Below are 27,059 nucleotides of genomic sequence, written 5' to 3'. Positions count from 1 at the left end.
CCCTTGCTCCATCCAAGTGACTGTACATAGCTTCTAAATCAAGGTCTGCAACATACAACAATTATGCCCTTGCATTTATTGTTACACAACCCTAACATATGTTGTCCAAGTATGCCTTGCTAGACAGACTTCAATGCATACCCTTCAACACTCTTCTCCATGTCATACAAGCCTCTCGCACTGATTTTCAGACCTTCCTTATCTGCCTGAAGCTTGACGTTGTCCTTTTCCAAATCAGAGGTCAAATTAGGCATCAAATGTTGTGGTAAGACTCCTCCATGATTGTGGCTAGGGCATGCTTGAATAATCTTCTTTTTTACTGCGTCTAGGGCTAGTTAAGGCCTCCTCTATACAGCGTATAAGGATTCTCCTCTTGCTGTGTAAAATCCCTCATTAACTGCGGCCTAGGGACCCTTAGATGTTGCGGCTGGGATCTTCCTATAGCTGTATATATAACCCTCCTTGACTGCGGCTAGGGACAGCGTATGTGTCATCCTCAGATAGCATATAGAAGGCTTCTCCTTGCAGCGAAGATAAACCCTTCTTGACTGCGGCTAGGTGTCTTCCTCCACTGCTGCTCTATGACTCCTTCAAGACAGCGTTAAGGTCTCTCCTCCATGACTGTGTTAAGGGCTAGGGCATCTCCTCTAGGGCAGCATTAGACCTTCTCCCAAGGGCAAGGTATTCTCTTAGAGACTTCTCCTTCCACAAAAACCCAAACCAGTGGAAAGGAAGAGATCACAAGAGGTGTGTCTAAAATGACTTGCAAGCCACCTCTATTTATAGTGCAACGTTGAGGATAGATGGGGATAATTTGTTTGTTGGTTGACCTTGACGAATTGTCACATAACACAAATAAATTCATATCTCCATGAATACATGTCAGAATCGGATGATCTTTAAATCAATCCTACACCTCTCGACAAGAGGAATCCAAGAAAAATATCAGCTGCCATAAATAAGTAGACCCACATGGAGTTTGGCCCTAGTTGCCAATTTTAACACTCCCTCTCCACTAGGGAGAACTCCATCTGCTAATCCATTTGTCAGACTGTACTATCTCTGCCATGAACGCAATGCCCTACACTGCTCTGCTCTACTGAACTATGAAGAAGAAGTGATCGAGAATGTATCATACCATTCTCTATTGACCAGAAGTGAGTCCCAGATAAAAGAGTGTCTCATACCACTCTTACTGACCCGAAGTTAGTTCCAATAAAGAGTGTGTCATACCACTCTTACTGATCCGAAATCAATTCCAAATAAAGAGAGTGTATCATACCACTCTTATTGACCCGAAGTTAGTTCCAATTGATCCCAGATCAATATCATCCTAGCATAGGGAATATGGTAGTTACACGATGCGTCCATCGACACTACTATGGTCCCTATCCTCATTTCCCTACTCATTGGCCAAATGATAGGTACTTCCCATGAGTCCCAGACTGCATGGGTAGGATGTCTCAGCACGAGAAGGATGAACCACTCATCCTGCCTACATGTCACCATGGGGTATCCCAGGGGAAGGCTGAACCACTCACCCTGTACACAACAAATCACTAGGGGAAGGCTGAACCATTCACCCTATGATTGTGTCTCAGCAGGAGAAGGATGAACCACTCATCTTGCCTACATAGCAGACCACTAGGGGAAGGCTGAACCACTCACCTTATGGTTGCTCATCGCTCCAAGAAGTACCCCCAAGCCCCCCGGAGCTCCCAGAGCTCAATGTCCATATCATACAGGACCCTCAGGAGAGGGTCTCTCCACAACTCCTAGTCGTTCTCAGAAAGTCAAGAATTTGACCTTTCCCAAGGGCTTCATCTAAATATCGACGACCTGCACATCAGTCCCAGAGTGATGGAGCCTTCTTGCTCCCCGTTGTACCATATCCCAGATAAAGTGGCACCTGATGTCTATATGCTTGGAGCGATCATAGAACACGGGATTCCTCAACAATCGAATCCTACTCTGGTTGTCACAGAAGATCACGGTGGTATCCAACACATGTCCAAACAGCTCATTGAAGAGCTTCTTCAACAAGACATCTTTACACGAGATCATACTTGCAGCTATGTATTCGGCCTCAGCGGTGCTCAAAGCAACTGACTTCTACTTCCTGGTCATCTAGGATATAGAAGCAGAACCCAGAGAGAACCAGCACCCAGAAGTGCTCTTGTGATCCTCCACACTACTTGTCCAATCAGTATCAGAATAATAATGCAACCTCACATCTCCAGCAGTGTATCTCAATCCATGAGTGATTGTGCCTTGAAGATACCTCAGAAGATTCTTTGCACCAATCCAATGAGGCTCAGCCATATGTTGGCTCAACATGCTAACTGCAAAACATCTATCCAGACGGGACTTCACCAAGAACATCAACGCTATTATGAGTTGATGAAACTCAAAGGCATTTCCCAAATCAGGTCCAATAGCACTACCGCATAACTTCTTAAAGTTAAGCTCCATCGAGATAGTCACGGGCATGTTGTCCACCATTTCAAATTTGGAATCCAACTCCCTTTTACTTTTGCAAATGAGAGGGTCTGTACCTATTAGAAAGAGGTCGTCCTCATAAGGTACCAGTATGAGAGGTCTATCATCCACAACCTTAAGGCAATGGTTTGGATCGACTTCACTCTTAGTGAATCTCGGCTTCATCAACTAGCTATCAATCCTCTCATATCAAGCCCGGGTTGTTTGCTCTAAATCATATAGAGCTTTCTTCAACCTGCATACATGAGATTCCCAATCATGAATCTCAAATCCCTCGGGTTGTTCCACTTCTGAGGTCTTGCTATTACATGAGAGGAATGGTCTCCTTGTAAGATTCCCTTTGGTACATCTCAGACATGTACCTTCATGCTCTTCTTTGAATTCAGTTATCCCTGTCACCATCTGTCTCACATCAGGTAGGGCCTCACAATGAAGATGGGCTGACCTCCAATGCCATAGAAGAGATGTGTCACACGACATGGTCCCCATTGGACTTGATACAAATTGCCAACACTGAATCCAAGAGTAAAAGCATCTTTAAAATTTCTTTTCCAAACACGTACCTTTCCATCGATGAATGCCACCTTGAAACCTTTGACTTCCATTGCCGAAATGGACACCAAGTTCCTTTTAAGATCAAAACTTCTTGTAAATGAATCATGTTACCCTCATTCAATGGAAGGGTAGCATTCCCTACACCCTTTCCGGGATAGGTGGCATCGTCTCCAAGAATAATCTCCACGATTGTCTCCTTCTCTATCAAATTAGAGAGAGCTTCCTTGAATCCGGTGAAGTGCCTTGAGGCACCATTATCAATAAGCCAATTTCCCAAAGTGTCCGGAGTAGAGGTAGAGGAGAGGGCCGATATAAGATAATACTCCTTTTGCTTATCAGAAAGAACATTCATCCTTGGAGTTCCTTGCTTTCTTGAAGAGTTGGCCATTTCCTTGATGACCTGCATTCCTTTTTCTTTTGACATTGTCCCTGTCATTCCTTCAATCATTGAAGATGCCCCTGGAATGATTCTGATCCTCATCATGTGATTTGTCCCTTCTATTTTGGACACTCCCTCGCATAATGGCCAAACTTGTTGCAAGCAAGGCATCTGACTTTCCTTCCACCCTTAGGTTAGGGCTTTCCATAGAAGTGACCTTTAGGTTGGCCACCAGACACTTCCACTGTGCCAATCTGATAATCTTCTTCGCTTTGACTTCACCCTTGGTAAATTTGATCTTTAGAGCAGCCGGTGCATTTGATGGAGGCTCAGGGATTTTATCCTTCACGTAATCCAGCACTTCTTGCTCTCGGGAAGTGGGATAAGGAACCTATTGAGCCTTTGACCTTGTCCAACTGTCTTTGGTGATTGCCCTTTCACTTTTGCTTGGGCTTTGTCTTCACCTCAGCTTTGATACCGTGTTAATTTTAGGTATGTTCTATGCTTGGAGCAAATTTACTTCAATTTTCCATATTAGCTCAATATCAATTCCAGATTAGCAATCACATTTAGCATGACAGTAAAATGCAGATAGAACATAAACATAAATCGTAGAAAACAAGCCAAGACAAGAGGACACAAGATGTTGCGCTAGCCAGAGGCAAACCCCAATGTGGAGAAACCCTTGATCAAATCTTTTTATGATCTTCAATAGTTCAGCAGAGAGAGACATAGAACAAATACATTTGAAGTCAACACTTTGACTTGCCAAAATGAGAGATCAGACATCAGAGATCTTCACCATGAAGATGACACAATGAGGTTGTAGATCTGATGACAAGGACTGCAGTTCTGAACTCAGGTGAAGGCATACTTATCAGTCCTCATTCTTCAATTGATTCTTCAAGGTGATTCCATCACCATGCTGCACCTTGCTAGCTGACTACTCTTCAACGCAATAATACCAACCCATGACAATAGCTCTGTCCATCTCATATTGCAGCAGCATCATACAGCCTTCTAATGGCTTCAGCAGTATGACAGCTCCATGTATTATGCTAATGATCCGAGCCCTGAAATACCCATATGAAATATTGACTGCGGTGTTATGGCCTGCGGCCTAACACACAATTTTCCTGTAGCAACATAAACCTCTGCTGCTCACAAGGAAGTCTGCACCTTCATATTCTCTTACATGATCAGCTCATCAATCTACCTTCTATCAATGACGAAGCTCCACCAAGGTCACTGAACATAGGCCTATATTAATCTGCCCTCTAACAGTCCCCTTTTGCTGCTCCAAAGGACACTGTACTTAGGGTTTCCAACAGTGATTTCTCTTCCACAGACTTCACCGTTCATAGCCTTCATCAAGTTCAGGATCTCACACCCCTTGCTCCATCCAAGTGACTGTACATAGCTTCTAAATCAAGGTCTGCAACATACAACAATTATGCCGCATTTACTGTTACACAGCCCTAACATACGCTGTCCAAGTACGCCTTGCTGGACAGACTTCAACGCATACCCTTCAGCACTCTTCTCCACGTCATACAAGCCACTCACACTGATTTTCAGACCTTCCTTATCTGCCTGAAGCTTGACGCTGTCCCTGTCCAAATCAGAGGTCAGATTAGGCATCATTTTGCTGTGGTAAGACTCCTCCATGACTGCGGCTAGGGCATGCTTGAATAGTCTTCTTTTTTACTGTGTCTAGGGCTAGTTAAGGCCTCCTCTATACAGCGTATAAGGATCCTCCTCTTGCTGTGTAAAATCCCTCATTAACTGCGGCCTAGGGCACCCTTAGATGCTGCAGCTAGGATCTTCCTGTAGCTGTATATATAACCCTCCTTGACTGCGGCTAGGGACAGCGTATGAGTCTTCCTTAGATAGCATATAGAAGGCTTCTCCTTGCAGCGAAGATAAACCCTTCTTGATTGCGGCTAGGTGTCTTCCTCCACTGATGCTATATGACTCCTTCAGGACAGCGTTAAGGTCTCTCCTCCATGACTGCGTTAAGGGCTAGGGCATCTCCTCTAGGGCAGTGTTAGACCTTCTGCCACGGACAGCGTATTCTCTTAGAGACTTCACCTTCCACCAAAACCCAAACAAGTGGAGAGGAGGAGATCACAAGAGGTGTGTCTAAAATGACTTGCAAGCCACCTATATTTATAGTGCAACGTTGAGGATAGATAGGAGTAATTTGGTTGCTGGCCAACCTTGACAAAATGTCACATAACACAAATAAATTCATATCTCCATGAATACATGTCAGAATTGGATGATCTTTAGATCAATCCTACACCTCTTGACGAGAAGAATCCAAGAAAAATATCAGCTGCCATAAATAAGTAGACCTACATGGAGTTTGCCCTAGTTGCCAATTTTAACAACCTTGGATGGTAGGAGGAGGGCCCCCTCACTCCTACATCCCCACCAGATCATACAGTTGAAACTTGAAACCCACTAGTTTGTCCAACAACTCTAATAGCAAACCAAAACCTTGATCACCCCTTTTGCCCATTGGTCATCAAGACTAGGATACCTTTACACAATCCCCGTCTCTCTTTCTCTCTCTCAGCGACGTGGTGTCCAATTCCCATTCTTGGACTTCCACATTGTATCACTGCACCTATGATACTATTATTTATCTTTTGGTTAGATGACTTAGTTAGACCTAGTGATTAGCTCAGCTAGACACTTACCTATGCTACACTTTTTCTTTCGCTTTCCTTCTCTTGCTTTCAGCATTACTTAGGACTCAGGAGTTGCTTTTGTGCACTCCTGTACTGTATTCAGTGCCCACGCTGGATGTATCTTTTAGTCCCACCAACATACTGTCGTGGTCATTTGTTGGACAGTGTTAAATTTAGCTTCTCTAACTTGTTGCTAATACTTTAAAAGCAGACATTTTTGGAATGTGCAGTATCCCTGCTAAAGAAAAAGAGGCAAAAGAACTGTCACCTGGGTTTAACAGCATTCATAATATTGTATATTTTCAGGACAAAAACAAAGAAGTAGACACAGATGCCAAAGAAGCAGTTTTTCTTCAAGCTACAGAACTAGTAATTAGTAATAGACGACTTGGATTCCAAATGAGACACTAGAATTAAAGAGTTGTCAATTTGTCACGACTTTTTTTTTGTATTCTTTTTCTCGTGTCACCAGAAGATTATTCTTGGATTTCTTATGTAAATATGACTCGAGAAGCTCTAATTCGAATCAGGAGGTTATGCTGTTATGTCAGGTCTTTGATAGATTGCAGATTGGTCAATTTCTACAAAACCCAAATTTTCATTTGGAAACTTGATTACTCTTTGAAACAAAAAGTTGTTTGTGTGCCATTAAAAAGAGAAAAGCCAGCCAAATTTTGAGCCTTCTAGCTGCAATACAGGGTGACCTAATTTAGTGATACACTCAGGGAGATGGAGCAACAAAGAAAAAATCTCCAGAAAATTAATAGCACAGAAGCAAAGACCAAACTAATCAACAGATATAGATTAGGAATATACAATATTGCCAATTAACAAGATACACTTCAACGAAAACTATGTCAGGTCTTTGATAGATTGCAGATTGGTCAATTTCTACAAAACCCAAATTTTCATTTGGAAACTTGATTACTCTTTGAAACAAAAAGTTTTTTGTGTGCCATTAAAAAGAGAAAAGCCAGCCAAATTTTGAGCCTTCTAGCTGCAATACAGGGTGACCTGATTTAGTGATACACTCAGGGAGATGGAGCAACAAAGAAAAGTCTCCAGAAAATTAATAGCACAGAAGCAAAGACCAGACTAATCAACAGATATAGATTAAGGATATACAATATTGCCATTTAACAAGACACACTTCAATGAAAACTATGCCAACAATAGAGGCACCTAAAAAACTGCCAATTGTTAAGCATACATATCAATATATTTATCTAGGTTTATATAAAAATGACAGATGAACTATATGTACTGTATTATAACATGTAAATTTAGCATCACCCAGAAATTTCTAGATAGGAAAAGCATAATACTTTCTTTTAGATGTGTTCAAGTCAACCTTGCACTTCAAGAAAAATAATCTTTGTTGCATTTCACAAGTTCTCCTACCTCTTTGGCAAACCATTCTTGCATTTCATGAGTTCTCTTTTGCTGATCCTCAATCTCCTTCTGTCTTGTCTCTATTTGATGACATAGTGCTTGTTTACGAATCTTGAAATTTTGCTCCTTTTCAGAAAGTGACACAACCTCCAACTCCATAGCTTTTAGTTTGGCTTGTTTATCTTCACTTTCCTGCAGGTTTACAATCACAATCAAAATCCCAGAGAAAATTCAGTTAGAGCAACCACCCTCAGGACAAATATTTACTTTCTTACCTCATTCCCGCCTATTTAATAGTGCTGATGAACAAACACCTCTTTGTATCAGACACACATGGACTGATATTCCAAGCACACAGCCTTGACATTTGCAATTTTGCATCATATTAACTCTCACTAACTACAGAATTTAAATCATACAATATTTGCATATAAGTTGAAACATACATATAATTACTTGGAATGGGTGCGCACCACATGGATGTGCCACCTAGGAACTCGCAAATCAGGAGGGTTTCCAAACCAGTGCAAGTTCAGAAAGTAGCATTTTCAATATTTCGGAAAATGGTGAAGTGGCACATATATAGAAAATAAAAACTAAAGAAAAAATTCAGAAGAAAAACTATTTTGAAGTGTTCATCTCAAGCATTCTAATCCTGGCAATCAATGTCACCTAGAGTAGAGAAACAAGTACAAGTTTTAAAAAATGGTACAGGCTTCGGAAATGGTATTTCAAAAAATTCAGGAAATGGCAAAGCAACATACCTATATATAGTATGTGAGAAGAAAAAAATTATATATGTAGTGTGCAAAACATATATGGGTAGGCTACGTCATTTTTAGCTTTTTAATTGCTCTTCTTTTCTATTTGATTTTATTTCTTTAATTTTAGCAATTAAGTGCTGGGCCCACCCACATCTACTTAAAACAGAATATAAAAATTGATTTTACCATACAGAAAGGACATTTTCATGCTGGAATATACCAGGAAAATAAATCCTGGGAAACGTTTCCAAGAGTTTCCATACAGTTTCCACATCAGGAAGGTTTTCTGTATGGAAACAACCCCCCCGTTAAAAATTTTGATAACATTGCTGGAAATAATAAGCAGATGTGGACCTCCTACATATAATGTACAGATGAAAACTGTCACCATACATAGAAAATATAGATACTCATAGGAATGGTAGCTATGAAGCAATAAACCCGAGGGATGAATAAACAAACTACACCAGTTCGAAAACTTCTTCCTGTACACCCTGCTTCGTTTCCCCTATTCTGCACATAGACTCATGTGTAGATACCATGTAAATAGATTATAATAGCTGGAAAATTAGGCAGATGTGAACCTCTTAAATATAATGTACAGACGAAAACCGTTATCATACATAGACAATGCAGATAGCCATAGCAGTGTTAGTTATGAAACAATAAACAATAGGGATGAATAAACAAAATGTACCATTATGAAAATTTCCTCTTGAATACCCCATTTTGTTATGCCCACTCTGCACATAGACTGATGCGTAGATATCATGTACATAGATGTTTGCTTGGGTGCCAACTCAGATGGGCTTGTATAGATAATTTGTTTGAGTGCCAACTCATATGGGCTTGTATAGAAAGCAACATGTCATGTTTATGATGTAAATTTGATGCAAGTTGTAGAATTCCAAATGAGGAACGTAAGGCCAAGGCGCTGCTATGGATAGTTAACTATCTGGGCTAGTTTGCTTTGCCCTATTTTGACATTATCATAATGTAATACTGAAAAATACATTAATATAAAATGGAAGCCTGGGAGCAGGAGGAGGTTATGATATGGCAACAGTTTAAAAGCAAGTGTTAAAAGAAAATTTCATTATGCCATCTGTTATACTATCCCTCCATAATTGAAAGTTGTCATAACCCCAGAGGAAGACAAGGGAGGTAATATTGTTTGGACCTTAGGGAAGGTTCCTTCTCTTACAACAATCAGCTATCATCCATAGGCTGTTTCATACTAGTTCTGTGCAGCTTTTGTTGAATGATGGTTGACCATTGAAAGTGTGAGAAGGGAAATTGTTGAGTAGAGGTTGAATCCCCCTGTTGGGGTGTACCCTTCCCCAAGTTTCCCACACAGCCAGGACAGGGGGGCACCTGGGGAAACATTTCCTCACATCCCCCTTTTGGGGAAACACAAGGAGACACAAGGGGAGACGTTTCCCCAATGTGGGGGAAGTGTTTCTCCAAAAGGAACGCTTGTGGGCATCGACCCTCAAAAATGGTTGGGCATCCCCTGTGAATTTTGCTTGAAAGCAATAATTTATAAGTGGGGAAGCCTAATATTCAAGCCTAGGGCCATATTAATGCAACTCTAGGGCCCTAGTAATGCTATATAATTAATGGTAATGTTAAAAGCTATTAAAGTGAAAATGAGCATTGCCACTAAGTGACTCAGAATGTTTGAGAGTGATTCTGACATCATTGGATTTCACATCGAAAAAGTAGAATTTTCAATCCCACTCAAAATCCAGCGGACTCAACAATTTTAGGGATTTTAGGATTTGGGGGATTGCAACGTTTCCAATGGATTCTATCACGTATGGGGGTATGGAACTAGCATTTCATCAAGAGCACCAAGCCCTCTATGTAATATCCCTCTTAGAGAGATCACCCTTATGGTGCAATTCTGAGTTAGGATTTCAATTACACACAAGACAAAATTGTATATCACAACAATGTTGCAGCACTCATTAGTCTATTAAACAGTAATGATCTTTATTGAATACACAATGGTATAATAAAGTACTCAAACAACAGTTTTTTCCTCAAGCATCCACTATAAATTAGGGCCAACTGACCAGCCACTAACAATCTTCCTATACAGCACAAGATCCACAGTTCCCTAATAGGGATAACAACATAAACCAACGTTGCACCAAGCAGGGACGAAGCGGGGACATTTTTTGGAAGTGGGGACGCAGAAGTGTCATTTCCCAAAAATCTAGGAAGCAAAGCATCTCAAAAGCGTCTACTATATATATATATTGCATTTATATTAAAAAAACATCCAAACTACCAAATTAGTTGTAGAAGAAATGAAAACATGCATTTTTTTACATAAATCAAGATAGCTATGGCATCCATTGTACATCAATGATTAATTATTCCAGCATCAACCATCTAGAATCTAGATTCCTCTTCTCTTGTCTAGCCTTTGCCTCTACTTCAATTCTATAGGGATATTAGTCAAAATTGCCTAATTTTGATCAAACAGCATAATCCAAGCCTTATAACATGGTAGAGAAAACTTAACATGCCTGATCAATGATTTTGACTTGAGTGAAGGGTACATAATTGCTAAGGCCATGACAAAAATATTCAAAAATCAACAACACCAACACTAGGGTACATATAGGGCTTGGTGCTCTTGATTAAATGCCAATCACATGCCCTCGTACATGATATAATCCAATGAAACGCCACATCCCATTGATCCTGAAAACTATTAAGTCTGTTGACTTTTGAATGGGATATGAAATTCTATTTTCTCCATATGAAGATGAGGTTGGAACCACTCTGAAACATCCTGAGTCATTTCATGGTAATGTTAAAAATTTAAGTAAAAGGATGGAAATGAAAGATAAAGGAGAATGTCACTTTTACTTTAAGAATTTAACATTACCATTAGGGAGCATCAAGGGGCACCTTGGGAGTATTTGGAAAGTGTAGTTCCTCACGTAACAGTTCAAAATTTCTAACAACAACAAAAAATCCCCACAAAACCATGTGAACCGTCCACCTTCTCTCGGATCCGCTCGCGATACACGCCTAAACCTCCACAAATCCATACCTGATCCTTTCCGGATCCGTGGATTGGGGCCCCACGGATCCAAATTTCCAAGAATCACCAAAAAAGGTGGAATCGCGAATTCAACGGATCTGCGATTCTACCAAAGGATCGGTGGTGGATCCGTACAAGATGCAATTTTGCCTCTAGATCCTTGGGGGGGCGAGGCGGTTCCTGCAACACTGACATAAACTTAGTTCTAAGTTTAAAGACTGAAATTGTCCATTGTTATTCAATAGTTGGGCGCACAAATTGTTCTGACCTTAACCACACAAATTTGCAGATTTGTTATAGTCCCTTCTACATGTTGCTTAGACCCCACCATTCCACATGTAATCTCCTTCGTTGTCTTAGCTTCCATCCATCCACACCCCTTTTAATCCTACTAGTGGCCCTTTGTTGTCCTGAACTCGGCCTGCTATTAGAATCCAGCCTTCCGCTACCTCAAATAATCAGATCTCACCCTTCGTTGCCTTAGGAAGATATTTACTAGCCTTGTGCTACCTTAGCGAGGTGGATTCAGCGATTTGTTGCCTCAGAAAGGTGGACTCCTACCCTTCACTGCCTTAGAAAATAGTCTTCTGCACTTCACTATCTTAGAAACACAAATACTAGTCATTCATTACCTCAGAGAGATAGTCTCCAGCCCTACACTGCCACAAAAAAATAGTTTTCAGCCCCACGCCACCACAGAAAGATAATTTCCAACCAAAATTTCATCATGTAGCAAAGAAAGATAGGAGAATTAACTAGGGTGGAATCTTTCACCACTAAAACCAATCTAAGAAAAGGGGTCTTAAAAACCTCCAAGAGCATCAACCCAAAATCAAGAAGAATAACAATCCATAATGATCATAATAACTCTCCTCCCTCCTTTTTATAAATTCCCTTTGGGGCTTTTCGCTCCTAGATTCAAATTTGAGTGATTTGCAAGTTTCCCTCTATTTTCCCCAAATTTGACTTCTATTATCTAATGTTACCTAAGTAGCATTGAATAATAATTTCCCCCTTTTTTAAATGACTATAGCGTACGGGGTTAAACAGGCTACTACGTCCTCCTTTTGAGCAATTTATTTGAAGAGGACATTACAGTCCCCCCTTCTGACATTGCTTGTCCTCAAGCAATTGTAGATTTTGGTGCTGCAAGATCTGTTCTCCTTCCCACGTGGCATCCTCCTCAGGCAAATCCAAGGTTGCAGGGGAGTGCCCCCCCCCCAAAAAAAATAAAAAATCCGCTCCTAAAGTGCACTCCCTTAAAAAAAATCAATCCCTACCTTTATGAGAGTGAAAGTGGGGGCAGTCGAGGAGTTATCGCTCTCGTACCACTCCCGGGGAGACTTTTTAAATCAGGGAGCGGTATAGGAGCAATCACTCCCGACCGCTCCCACTTGCCAGAAATCGCTCCCTACGGAAAGAAAGTTGCGCCCGATCCAATTTTTTTGGGTGGAGGGAAAGGGAAGGCCAAAAAATATATAAAAAGCCTCCTCCCTTCTCACAATGCAGCATTTGCATGATTGAGAGAGCATGATAAGCTTTTGGAGCTTGAGTTGAGGAGGTGAGTGAAAGAGGAAGATTTAGAGAGTTGCTTGAGGAGCTTGCAAGGGATATTGGAGCTTGGGATTGAAGGCACCATTAGAGAGCCAAAGAGGTAGGATCCAATCCCATTCTTTTTATTTTTCCATGTAGCATTTGTGTTTTTTTATATGTTCATTGTTGAATGAAAAATGTTCACTTCTCTCTTTCCCATTCCCATTCCTCCTTCATTTTAAAGCAGGCATGAAACTAAAGCTCCACCCAAACATCATGGCTATATGGCTTGGCATTCTCTTGATGTTGGTTCCTTTTTTTGTTATGACAGTGTTGGGGAGCAAAAGGAGTGATGAAGAGGATGAAGAGTCAGTAGTGGTGGATTAGGAAACCTTGGAGAGGACTACCAAGAGGAAGAGACGGAGGAGGATAATGAGAATGGAGACGATGATGACAAGAGAACCAAGGTAGATCAAGCCCCCTTGTGAATATGTTACTAGCCTTTCAGGAGGGAAAGGGGGTGGAACCACTAAATTTACAAACCCCCATTGCAATTTCACCTACACAAGTTTATATACCCGTACCAAAAAGCATCTATGTGGGAAAATGGCATGGGATGGATCTAAGCAAATAGGAATGGATATAAGAAAATAGGAATCAAAACCTATGGAAGTGTGTCATCACAACTAAGAGTCAAATACATAAGGGAAGAGGAGGAAGCCTAATACAAATCTAAAAAATCAAAGGGTGACTTTGAACATGACACTACTAGCCCACAATCACATAGACTAAGAACTCCATCAACATCCACCCATGGTAGTGGATACGGAGGCACAGCCACAAACATCCCTTTAAGGCATAGAACTATATCATATTTCCTTGATCAAGGGTGTAGGGATGATGTGGATGCGAAAAAAATCCAATTTCTCTATGCATGTGGGATGTCATTCAATGTTCTTCACTCACCTTATTGGCATGAAATGGTTGGTGCCATCAACGATGCCCCTAAAGGATACAAGAGCTCTGGGTATGACAGAGCTAGAACCATGGGACTTGATCATGTAAAAGCCAAAATAACACATGCTTTTGGTAAATTGACAAATTCTTGGAATGACTATGGGGTATCCATTATATCTGATGGTTGGACAAATGTAAAAGGCAAGCCATTGACAAGTGTTTTTGGTGTCTTTGCTACTGGTGCAATCTTTCAGCACATGATTACTCAGAAAAGTTCAAGACCGCCATCAACATTGCACAACCATTACTTCAAACAATTGAAAGTATTGGGCCATATAATGTCATCCAAGTCATCATTGATAATGCTTCTAATTGTAAGGAAGCAAGAGCAATCATTGAGATAAATACCCCAACATATTTTGGTTTGGGTCTTTGGTTCACACAATGAACCTTTTGATGCATGATATTATTAAGATCAGGGAACCTCAATACAGAGGGATTAGTGATTTGTACATGAGAGGCAAGAGAATGATAGAATTTATTACCAATCATAGCAATACCCATGGGCTTTTCCACAGTCACTCAATGTTGAAGCTATTGAAGTTTGGGAAGACTAGATTTGCAAGCTATTACCTCACCTTCAAACACCTTTTGAAGGTGAGAGAGTCATTGCTTAGCATGGTATCAAGTCAACATTGGTAGGTATTAAAGGACAGGGCTCCAACCGCATATGACATGGAAGGTTTTGAAGAGGTGGAGGAGACCACTCTTGATGGTCTATTTTGGGCAAATGTGAGAAATGTCTTGCAATACACCAAGCCCATTTATGACATGATTCATTTTGCATATACAAATGCACCGGTGATTGGGGAGGTGTATCAGTAGATGGATAAAATGTTAGGGCAAAAAAAGAAATTGTTCAGGCAAAAGATCCTGACTTGTATGATCATATTTACAATTTTGTGTGTGCACGATGGGATAAACTTAGTGTTCCACTACATGCCTTGGTGTATATCCTTATGCCAAAATACTACTCTCCATCTTGGTTGGGCAAACCTGAACCTGGGGGTGGGGTTAGGACAAAAACCCATACAAGTCCAAAGGTACAAGTTGGGTATATGACAACATTAGACACGCTGGTCCCTGATAGGGAGGAGTATGCTAGATTGCGTGGAGAATTAGGCAAATACTTGAATAGCACTAGAGTGTTTGGTTCTTTGCATGCAATGGAAGATAGGAACAAAATGGAAGTTGTCACATGGGGGGACATGTTGTCAAAAAATGTAAGTAGGTTCGGTCTTCATAATGACATGTGTAATTGTGATTTTATGTAATTGATGAAAAGAAGAAATATAAAATTATTATTGTAATACTTGTCTCATGAGTTTCATGAGCAAGGAATTTTATTTTTAGTATGACTCCCATTGTGAAACCTTAGGATTAGTCATGAAGTCAAATTGAGTTGAAGTCATGTATGAAGGACCCTTCTTGGGCATATTACATTTTATATGAGTCATTAGATAATTATAATTAGCCCTCCAAGACCAAGCAAAGTCTCCTCCTCAAGTCTGCTTCAAAAAGAAATAATATAAACCCTCCAAAGGACATTTTCGAGGTAGATTTTCGATCATCACAGTCTGAAGTGTGAGGTATAGGTCTGAAGTAAAAGCAGTGCGAAGGGAGCTTAAGGACCAATAAGAAGAGAAGAGGAAATTGCAAAGTATTCCAACATTGTTTGGGATTGTTTTAGGAAAAGGTATCTCCACTAGTGTGAAGTTACAGACCTGTAAGTTGCAGCAAGGAGGCCAAGAAAGTTACAGTAATCAAAAGGTAGCTAAATTGGGTAAAGGACTAGTCAAGAGGAAGTCGAATTAAAGGGAGGAAGTCTCCTACTAAAGAGAAGCTAGTTAAGGGCTAAAGTTGGTCAACCATACAAACTAGGGTTTCTGATTTGGAACCAGAAGTTGCAAACTTAAATCAAGGGGTCGAAATTCTGAAGGAAATCCAAGAAGAAGAAGAAGCAAAGGGTTTGACTATCGTTGACTCAAGGAAGAGGAAGAAGGCTTGGTGTCTTGGTCTTGGAGTGGCAACTAGGTCAAGGGTCTTGGTCTTGGTACTCGTCAATTGAAGTCTCTATAAGAAGAAGAATTTATGCGGGTTTTCCTCTCAAGTGGGAGAGGTTTTGGCCCTGGCGAATAGCCTACATTCTGTGTCTCTTGTCTCTTTATTGTTTATGCATTGGTAACTATTTGATGAAAGAAGAACACAATAATAATCTAAAGAGAAGAATCTAACCTAAGAAGTAAAAAGCATTCACAAGCAGTTATCTCTCAGAGAAATCACCTTATACTTGATGCCCTAGATTTCTCAACATGGTATCAGAGCTAAGGTGACTAAGTCAAGGAAGGGCATCTTATCAAGGGACACTCAAGGATCAAATCTCAAGGAAGGCATCAAAGCAAATATCATCTTGAAGTCAAGAAGTCTACAAAGAAGTATTAGGATCATCATCAAGAAAAGAAGGCCAAAACCCTACATCTACTCAAGTTAAAGTGTTTTGAAGACTATTCATCCAAAGGAAGCTAGACCAAAAGGCGATGTCATCTCACTCTCTGTGGGATCAAGGAGCATTCTTGAAGAAAACTACCTTCATCAAGGAGAAGTTTTCTATCCTCTATATTATCATCAACATCAAGGAAGCAGCAAGAAGAAGGAGCATCCTATCAAGTAAATATATTTATGTCCACATCTGAATCTGTCAAAATGTCTTTTTGCAAGGAAAGCAACAAATTGGTTGGGGCTTCAAAGTTCAAACTATCTTGCATGGAAGAAAGGGACAGATCTAAATCTCATTGAAAATGAGGTAATGGATCATGTTAAAGGATCTGTCACCAAACCAGGAGAAGAATATTCTCAAGAACTTGCAAAGTATATGAAAGGGGAAATTAGGGCACAAAGGGTTCTCATTGAATCCATCAAAGATCCCCTCATCCCATGCGTATCTAAACTCGAAACTTCAAAAGAAATCTATAACAAACTGGTAGAGTTGTATTCTGTAAGCACTGCTGGAGAAATCATCTCATTAAGGCAAGAACTCTACAAGCTGAAGATGTCTAGGGAAGATGGAATAGCCTCATACTTTATGAGGATATCTGAGATCCGGAATCAACTACAATATCTAGGAGAAGTCATGTATGATAGTGAAATGACTACAGTTGTATTAAATGCACTATTGAAGGAGTGGGGTAACTTTATTTCAAGTATGTATGGGAAGAAAGAAGCTACTCCATTCCAAGATCTATGGTCACTATAAAAGATTGAAGAATCTGGACTAAAGGCCAAATCTGATGTGGGAGGAGGCGAGCAAAGTCAAGCTTATGCTACAATGACAAGAAGAAAAGGAAAATTTGGAAAGTCTGGTTCTTGGAAAAAGAAAAGGGACATGTCTAAGATTAAATGCTATGGGTATTAGCAATATGGGCACTACAAGATTGATGAATCATGAGACTCAATATGTTGTATGTTACTAACTTGTGGACAGGTGGTTGATGAAGATTATAACTTCTAGATGATTGATGCTATATGGTTTAATCCATGTTTTTATACTTTTTATATCTAATTTATCGTTCTACATGCTTTTGTTGACATATATGCATCAAAATATACAAAAATATATATTCTATAAAAATTCACTCCTAATTCGCCCGTCCTGAGAGCTTTTGAAAATGTCGCTCCCGCTCCCAAGCAGCGCTGGGAAAATCCTTCCACCTGATAAGATATTTTGGGATCATCCTACCCCTCAATCTCCTCTCTCGAACAGCAATGATAGCTTCCAGAATCAATACTAACTACCCCTCCTCGTCCAAAAAGGGTAGCTCAGCTGAAAAAAGTAACCTATTGACCTATTGCCTTCTTGAGACATGATACATGGACTACAATGTGGATTTTGCTCCCCTCTGGCAACTCCAGCTCATAAGCTACTTCACCAATTCGTATGATTATTTTCAATGTTCCACCAAGACTCCAGCGCGGGGAGACGCAGGGCCGAGGAGACGCACAAGGGGGACCCTCAAAATTTTAGGGAAATTTCGGGGGTGCGGGGGGACGTCGGGGTATATAATTTTTATATATATATATATATATATATATATATATATATAATTCAAGTTCATATTCATTGTTCAATAATGAAAACATAAATATTAAATAGACTAATAGTAATACGAATACCAATACATTGAAAATTGAAATTTGATCCACACATAAAATTTAAATTCATCATTGAATTAAATAATGACATACATTGATCCATCCTCATCATTCATTTTGATACATACATCATTCATATGACATACTCATTATTCATCCATACCATGAGATTCAATAAAAAAATTCAATAATGAAATATTCAAATACATTGATCCATATCATTCATCATTCATAATTTTACAATCTACATTGATTTAAAAATTAGATTCCTCATTCATCATTCTACAATCTAAATTGAAAGAAAAACATACTAGTATATTACTATATACTATATACTAGATATTGAAGTTTTGAGGGGGACGCCCAAACGCACCCTTTTTGGGGAGTCTCATCCCCCACACTGGGGAAACACACCCCCTTGCATCTCCCCAAGACTCCCCAAAAAGGGTGCGTGGGGAAAATCATCCACAGTAGACTCCCTGTCCCGGGTGCGTGGGGTGCAAGGGGTGCATGCACCCGACCATGGGGAACGCATCCACATGGAACACTGATTATTATGTAAGGGCCCTACAATCTTAAGTTTTAGTTTCTCTGCACCACTTTTTTTGGGTGAAGATTGTCTATATGGTTGCAATCTTAGGAAACCTAAATCTCCTACCTCAAACTTGCGCTCTACTATGTGCATGTCCACATACATCTTCTATTGGTTTTGGGCGGCCTGCAGATTCTCCTTAAGGACCTTAAGGATGTCCTTGCTTTCTTTTATCCAATCATTGGTTTTGGAGCCTTGCTATCCCCAGATACAAAATTGTCAAATGATGGAGCATCATACCCATACAATGCTTTGAATGGGGTCATCCCAATGGATAGGTGATAAGTGGTGTTGTAGCAGTGCTCCCAGAGATGTAACCATTTGATCCATGCCTTCTGTTGTCCTAACACATAGTTAAGCAGATAACCCTCAATCCATTTATTCACAATCTCTATCTGCCCATCCTGCTTAGGGGTGATAATTGGTATTATGGGTCAATATTGTGCCCACCAATCTGAGCAGTTATTGCCAAAATGCACTGATAAACCTGCTATTTCGATCACTAACTATATTTTTTAGGCATCCCATTGAGTCTAAACACCTCCTTGAAGAACAATTATGCCACCCGTGCTGCCTTATAACCTACTGAAATTGCAAAGAAAGGTGCAAACTTGGTCAACCTATCAACTACCACGTAAATGCAATCCTTGCCCTGTGCCTTGGGTAGACCTGTGATAAAGCCCATCAATATGCTCTCCCACTTCTACTTGGAATTGGCAAGTCTTGCAGCAATCCTTCGGGAGGAGTATGCTCGGGCTTGTTATACTGACAAGTCATGCACTCCCTTACATGCTTCAACACATCATCCTTGGGGCCTTTACAAGAAAACCTTTCTCTGACCTACCTGTAAATTTTGAAGAACCATTGGTGCCCTGCTAGTGGTGTGTCATGTGCAGTCTTCAAGATCTTCTCGAGTGTGGATAGGGACCAAATATAACCCTACCTTTCTAGAAAATGACCTCATCTACTATTTTGTACCTGTCATCTTGGATGAGACCGTCCATTAACTCACAAGCAAATTTGTTTTTGGAATATTCTTCCAAGAGGTCGTCTTTCCAATCTCTTGTGATCTCCATGAGTGAACATGAGGACAGTTTTCTAGAAAGTCCAATAGCCACAATGGTTTTCTTACCCTTCACATACTCAATGTCAAAATCATAGGCTTGAATCTTACTTACCCATTTATGTTGTCTTTCATTCAAGCCCTTTTGCACCAGGAAGTGTTGTAAGTTATTGTGATATGTTATGACCACAAACTTGCCCCCTACCAAGTACTATCTAAACTTCATCAAAGCATGCATAATGGTGAGCATCTCTTCATCGCAACTTTCAAAGGCTATCATGTGTTTATTCTGCATCAACATAGCCCCTATCCTCTCACCTAAAGCATCACACTCCAAGGTTTCGTTGAAGTCAGGAAGTGCCAACACCAGGCATGAGCTCATCACCTTTTTGAGCTTGTTAAATGCCCCCTCTGACTCCTCTATCCACCCGAACACCCCTTTCTTCATCAAGTCCATCAATTGTGCACCTAACTAAGAGAATCCCTTAACGAACCGCTTGTAATAGCTGCAAATCCCAAACAATCCGTGCAAGTCGATAAGGTTCTTGGGTGTAGGCCAATCCAATATGGCTTGTATCTTCTTTTGATGTACCTGTACCCCCTACGCACTATCACGTGGCCCAAATAAAGGATCTCGGTCATCCGAAGTCACACTTTGATGCCTTGGCATAAAATGATTACTCCTTCATAATACCCAAAATCTCATCCAAATGTCCCAAATGCTCCTTCCATGTTTTGTTGGATATGAGAAGATCATCAAAGAATACCAATAAGAAATTCCTCAATTGTTTGCTGAAGATGTGGTTCATGCATGATTGAGAGGTGGTTGGTGCATTGGTCAACCCAAATGGCATGACCAAGAATTCAAAATGCCCATAGTGGCACATGAAGACTATCTTATGCACATCCTACTGTCAGACTCAGATCTGGTTATAAATTGATGGAAGATCAATCTTCGAGAAATAAAATGCACCATGCAACTCATCCAGCAGCTCATCGATCCTAGGGATGGGGTACTTGGTTTTTATCGTCTTCTTGTTCAAGGCTTGATAGTCAATGCACATCCTCTAGGTACCATCTTTTTCCTTCACCAAAACTACTAATGAGGCAAATGGACTCAGACTAGGTCTTTTGTGGCCCATGGCCAGCACTTCTTTGATGGCCTTTTTTATCTCATCCTTGAATTTCTTCGAATGCCTGTGAGTTGTGGTGACCACTAGTTTGGCCCCCTCCTCTAGCTCTATGGTGTGCTCAAAACCCCTGTTAGTAGGTATCCCTAGGGGAATCTCTCCAAAAACCCGGTCATGCTTATTCAGCAATAACTAAATATCTACCTCATAATGTTGGTTGCTATCTGACAACTTCTGACTCGTAATTAAACATTTTGTTACACAAGCTATATCTCCATGCATGAATATAGCCTTCATTCTCTTTGTTGATGCAGTTCGAGGACCACCATTGGACATACCCATCAACCCTACTTTAATGTCATTTCAGGCCCTAAATTCCATCTCCATTACCTAGTAGTTTCATTAAGAACTTTCGCAATGAGTATAACCATTGTACCCCCAATATAACATTGGTGTATGCAAGATCTACTACATAGAAGTCATCAGTGAATGTGTAATTGCCCAATGTCACATTCAAGCGTGGAATCCTCTATGTGCATGTCATGTTGTACCCATTAGCCACCACAACATCAAAGCTCTCAAACTCTTTTGTGGGAATTCATCTTTTTGCCACCAAAGCTGCAACAATTAAGTTGTGAGACACCCCACCATCGACCAAAGTTGTTATTCGTTGTCCCTATATGACCCCCCTAATCCTGAAGGTGTAATATCTAGGACTCCAAAAAGAGCGTGATAATACCACACTTAATCCCCATACAAGGTCTCTCAGCCCCTTTAGTTTCTTCATGGGAAGAGCATGATCAACTTCTCTTCAGATATATCTGTCACCATAACAACTACTTGCTAGATTTCTAAAATGTAGGCATCTGGTGTTCCGATCTACTTGAGGTGAGCTAGCTCCCTTAAGTGTATCTCAAAATCCTTCCTGTCAAACCAGTCTATCAATCTTTGTGTAAAATCCACATAAGAAGTGATGTTGGAATGTCCCACAATGACCAATCCATGGTACCACCATTCATGATCTTCTCCTTCTAAATGTAGGATGGTGAATTTGATGGCCTCTACTTCCAACATTGGGTTAAGTTGAAAGTAAGTGTCTAGCTTTTGTACCCAAGACCTTGTCGAGTATTTGGATGACACATCAAAAGAGGGGATGGACAGTTTCCCAACCTTCCATAGCTCTATTGTATGCCCTTATTATGATCCATAGGCTTATTTTTGTAATTAATGTTACTAAACTCCATAAAGGCCATAGCTACTGGAACATCCTCTCCTAGTGATGCATACTACCGATAATATTCTGAAAAATCTTCGTTTTGTTTTGTAGGTCCTTGGTTTACTGCTCCCTAACCATCTAGAAATTGGGATAGTAAAAGCTTAAGGGTCCTCCTGCTTGTTGCCCCTCTGTTAGTTTGTTTAGAGATGTTAAAAGAACCAGGATTATGGTTATTATTTCCTTCTGTCGGAGTCTAACTACGTTCATTAGATCCATTAGCACCATTGTTACCCACATTAATTTGATTTGCCAAAATTTGTTGATTGTAGTAAAGAAGAAGTGTTATGTTAGTCTAAGTGCTAAGTCTAGTAGACTAACACAAAAGACTACCACTTTCGCAAAATATTAATTTATTTAGCTATTTCCTAAAGTTAGACTTAGGGAAAAGTAAAAGTTCCTAAGTTAAATCATGATTTAATCTCAGCCATTTATCACGATTTCATCTCAGTCATTGAGGAGATTAGGGTTCAGGTCAAAATTATAAGAGAAGATAGAGCGAGTTGGTGGCAAGTCAGTTGAGCACAAGCAGGTGTGAGAGCACAGTGAAGGAAGAGCCAAGAGTTCATCAATTCACAAAGGTTTAGCTTGCAAGAGAGATTTAGATCAAGTAAAGGCCAAATTGCCTTAACCCCGAGATCAATTACAGAGCTCCAATTTGCACATGTGCACTAGAGGAGAGAATTTGACGTGTGAGCAGACAGGAAAATCTGCATAGCCTTTTGGCAGATAGAGGAGGCAATGATCAAATCAATTGAACAATTGTATTTTTGTGATAAAAGGGAAGTTTCTCCCTTGTAATTCTCAGAAGAGAATCTTATTCTGTAGAAGAAGAATAAAATACACAGCATTGTAGGTTTTCCCCGAAGTTGGCGTTTCCTGTGTAAATCTTGTGTACTATGATTTGATGTGTTTGACTTCTGATTTGTTTTCCGTTGTGCATGTTAAGTTAGAAAACTCAGTGTGTTTGTGATTTAAGTTTCCAAAATATCAATGATTTATATTTCTAGGTTTTTACACTTAGAAATTGCAAATTAGTTTACTGGGTTTTACCTTCAGGAGCAGTTTATGTTATTCAAAGCGAGCAAGTTATCAGATCGATTTGGCTGTTAGAGTTCTGAGCAGTGTATATTGATTCTATAGTGTGATTTGTATTCAACAATTCGATTTGGTAGCATGGCATATCAATGTCTCAAACTTGAAGACAAACTGGACGATGCATCCAACCTCTGTTCGTAGTGTGAAAGGATAGCAATGGTGTTGGAGGATCAAGGGGTTTGGGAATTTGTTGATAATGTCTCAGTGGCACCGTCAAATCCTCAGTAGTTGACTCGGCATAATAAGATGAATGCCAAGGCAAGAAGGATTATCTTGGAGGGAGTCAAAGACCACATTATCCCTCATCTAACTAGGAAGAAGAAAGCTAAAGAAATGTGGACTGCCATCATTGGTCTCTATCAGGGTTCGAGCAAGGCCAAAAAGTTGGTGTTGAAGGACAAGATCAAGAGCATTAAAATGTCCAAGTCAGGTTCAGTGGTTTCATCCTCACCAAGTTTTCAAACGTAAAGGAAGAGTTCACTGGTGTGGATGAGACAATTTCAAATAAGGATCTGGTGAATTTTGCTCCATTAGGTTCCACCAAGTCATGGCAAGCATTCACAAATGGAATATGTGCCCGAAAACACTTGCCAGATTGGGAGAGGTTGTGGGGTGATTGCGTCCAAGAGGACATTTGCAGACAAGCTCAAGCTAGATCTCGTGTTAAATGTGAGGAAGATGGAGAAAATTTCACTCTAGCCAACAAAGAGACCAAGTCCAAGGGTAAAAAGAGTAGTGGTGGTGGAGAGCCAAGTTCCAAGGGTGAGAAGAAGAAGAAGGATCTTAGAAAGATCAATTGTTTTTCCTGCCACCAATTTGAGAATTATGCTACTAAATGCCCTAATATGAAGAAAGGGTCCAAAAAGGACCAAGTAGCAACCTCTGCAGAGATAAATGAGTTTTCCTATCATTTTGAGTTCTCACTCATTGCATGTATGGCAAGTTCAATGGCCACTAGTTTATGGTATGTGGAGAGTGATGCACCCTATCATATGACGTGAAACAATAAGTATTTCAGCAAATTGTCATAGAAAGACATGCAGTTCAACTTCAATATGGGAGATGATGGGAAGCATCGAGTTGATGGTATTGGTACAATTCATTTTGAGAGGGAGTCTCGGAACCCTCTATATCTCAAAGATTTTCTTTACGTACAAGGGCTTAAAAAGAATCTCATCTCAGTTTCGACTTTGGAGGATAAGGGATACAAGGTGACCTTCAGACAAGGCAGGGTGTTTAACAAACCCTTAGACTCCAAGGTGCCAAAGCAAATCGTGGTTAGGCACAAGAGCCTATACAAATTATAATTTGAGACAGTCACAATCTGAGTCAGTAAAAATGCCTAGCCTTCGAGAAAGGTCTCAGTGCTCTTTTGACCATAGATTCGGCAACATAGAACTATCAAGTACTGAAATGCATTCCTAAGATATTTGGTCTTGTAAGTGTTGTTGGGTGTCTGGTGGAATTTGGATGGCTCTTTCACCCAACCTTTGATGACATCCTTTGTGCTTAAGTAGTTGGTGACTGCATAGAAGTGGGAATCCATGTAAGATTCTAGATGGCTCTTTCACCCAACCTTTGATGACATCCTTCGTGCTCAAGTAGTTGGTGACTGCATAGAAGTGGGAATCCATGTAAGATTCTGGCAGCAGTAAATGATACATGCTTTGAAAATCATGTGCAACAAAAGAGGCAAGGCTTCGTCCACTAGCACTGTTGAGTCATGGTCTTTGTATCTGTATGTGACAAAATCCAGTTGACAATCTTGTGTAATCTTGACCTTTGGACATTGATGTAAGCATGTATGTCTTCAAGATCTGCTTGTTGTGTAAAAATCTTTCACTGTGTGCCATGTAATGTTTGAGTCTTTCTCAATGAATAGTTGAGTATCTGAAAGCACTGGCATAGTGGCAGGAACACTCTAAACTATCTCACTGGTGCTACTTTCTATGGTGTCTTTTGAGGTGGATCTCTTGGGTGTCATAATGATAACAACTGATGGAGAAAGATAACCTCAAAAGTTGCAGTACCTGTATGACAAAATGCACTCATGGCAAACACAAATTAACTCAAGCAAATCAATCTATTCAGCAAGATCAAGACAACAAGTCACACACTGAGAGCAAAAATTGCGCAATTACTGGGCTAAAGGTGGGACACTGGCCTCATGAACTGCACATTGTGCAATCTCAGCAGTCAAGGAGGTAGCTAGAGGCTTGAGACTGCGCCTTGTTGGGCAAAGTGAGGGAAGGAATTGCACATTCTGCAGTCCTAGTGGCTAAGGTTGAGGGTTGAGGCTTGTGATTGTGCAATGCGCTGTTGGGTGAGCCAAGGATTGTGCATTAAGTAGTCTCAGAAGCCAAGCTCGAGGCTTGTCTCTTGGAGATGCGAAATGCGCAATTGGAGAAGGCAACTGCTGGCCATGATTAGGCAGATCTACCCATGAAAGAGAGAAAATAGTGACAGATCTAAGTGTTGGGGCAGGGAGGAATGCAGATCTGTCTAAGGGGAAGATATATTAGTAAAAACTAAGTGCCAAAATCCAACATGCAAGAGGAAAAATGAACATGCAAAAATGACCCCGCAGCGGCAACTGTTAGGTGGCAAAAAGCAAGAACTTAATGCGACACTTGGGAATGTGAACGATGCACCGAACCAACACTTGTACAAGCTAATATAAGTTAAAACGCCAACTACTATGAAAATAAACATGCAAAACAACACTCATAGAAGTGAAAACGACAAAAGAGACAGAAAAAGCGACAAAAAGCAACACATGCAAAACTTACCTGGAAAAGCGTCGCAAACTCAGTCAAATATTCCTTGATCTCCTTGGGAAGGCTAGAGCTCCAAGATCGAGTGTGCAAATGAGCTCTAGGGGTGTCTATTAAATAGATCTAAGCGAGTTAGGGTTTCTGACGCATATGCCTAAAATCAAGGAAAAAGCGCCACTTGTCTGAAAGTCATAATTAGCAACTTAGTGGACTTCACTAGACATTAATTAGGCAACTCCTATTTTTAGGGATATTATCTCTGCTTTTTTAGGAAACTGCTTTTTCACACTCGCAAGGGAGATTGCACAATTCCCAGGCTCAAGGGCATGTGCAATTCCTTGCCGCAGTGAATTGCGCAGTTTCTGAGGGCAAGGACAGCTTTTGTGCAGTTTCTAAGGGGAAGGACAGCTTTTGCGCAGTTTTTGAGCTCAAGGTTGGCCTTCCTTCCAAGATTGCGGAGTTCAGATCCTCAAGGCTCAGCGCAATTTCCAGAGATAGTGGATTGCGCAATTCTAAGAGGGAAGATGGACGCAATGCTGCAAGGTCAAGGCAGGAGATGGCTTCTATTAGCAAAGTCTCAGATCGAGATCTGAACAAGACATCACAAGCACTGCATGAAATGATAAGTCTTTAACATAGCATGAATACTTGTCGACAGTGAATGATAGACTCCTATAGACAGATGAGAGGCTCCAAAATCAAAGCATGGGAATAATTTTGGAGGGTGGTTGTAGCAGCTACAACAGGCTCCTAAGGTTGAGGGATCTCTGGACAATAGGGTATCGCCCATATCTATCACCCATAGGGTGGAACTGTAGCTCCCTTATGTTGGTCTATGTAGAGTATACCCCAATTGGCACCATACCCACAAGTCGGGCTTGTTGGGATTGTCGCTTCCCATCTGGCCAACGGGTTAAGAGAGCTTGGGAGTGTGTGATCTGTTGGAAAATGTAACTATGTTCAGTCTTCAATAATGTACTTGATTCATTATGTAATGTACTTGTCAAAAGAATAAAGAAAATAATTTTTATTATTATTATTATGAATTATTAAAGTATTGGTTTCATGCTTGGATCACCATGTT

At 40.4% G+C, this 27,059-nt stretch overlaps 1 protein-coding gene across 1 annotated transcript in view; it reads right to left on the bottom strand.

Moving 5' to 3' along the window:
• Window positions 1-27,059, bottom strand: part of LOC149154172 (uncharacterized) — a 137,067-nt gene that overhangs the window by 74,082 nt on the left and 35,926 nt on the right. Inside the window, exon 3 of the mRNA XM_089437804.1 lies at window positions 7,531-7,713. Within this exon, the coding sequence (XP_089293930.1) occupies window positions 7,531-7,713 (183 nt within the window). The remainder of the gene's footprint in view (window positions 1-7,530; window positions 7,714-27,059) is intronic.

Source organism: Pinus tabuliformis, chromosome 9, assembly GCF_031772625.1.
Source record: "Pinus tabuliformis cultivar Carrire ecotype Pingquan chromosome 9, CPIR1, whole genome shotgun sequence".
Classification (NCBI taxonomy): domain Eukaryota; kingdom Viridiplantae; phylum Streptophyta; class Pinopsida; order Pinales; family Pinaceae; genus Pinus; species Pinus tabuliformis.
The sequence above is the reverse complement of the archived record's forward strand: the minus strand, read 5'-3'. Positions and strand labels throughout refer to the sequence as shown.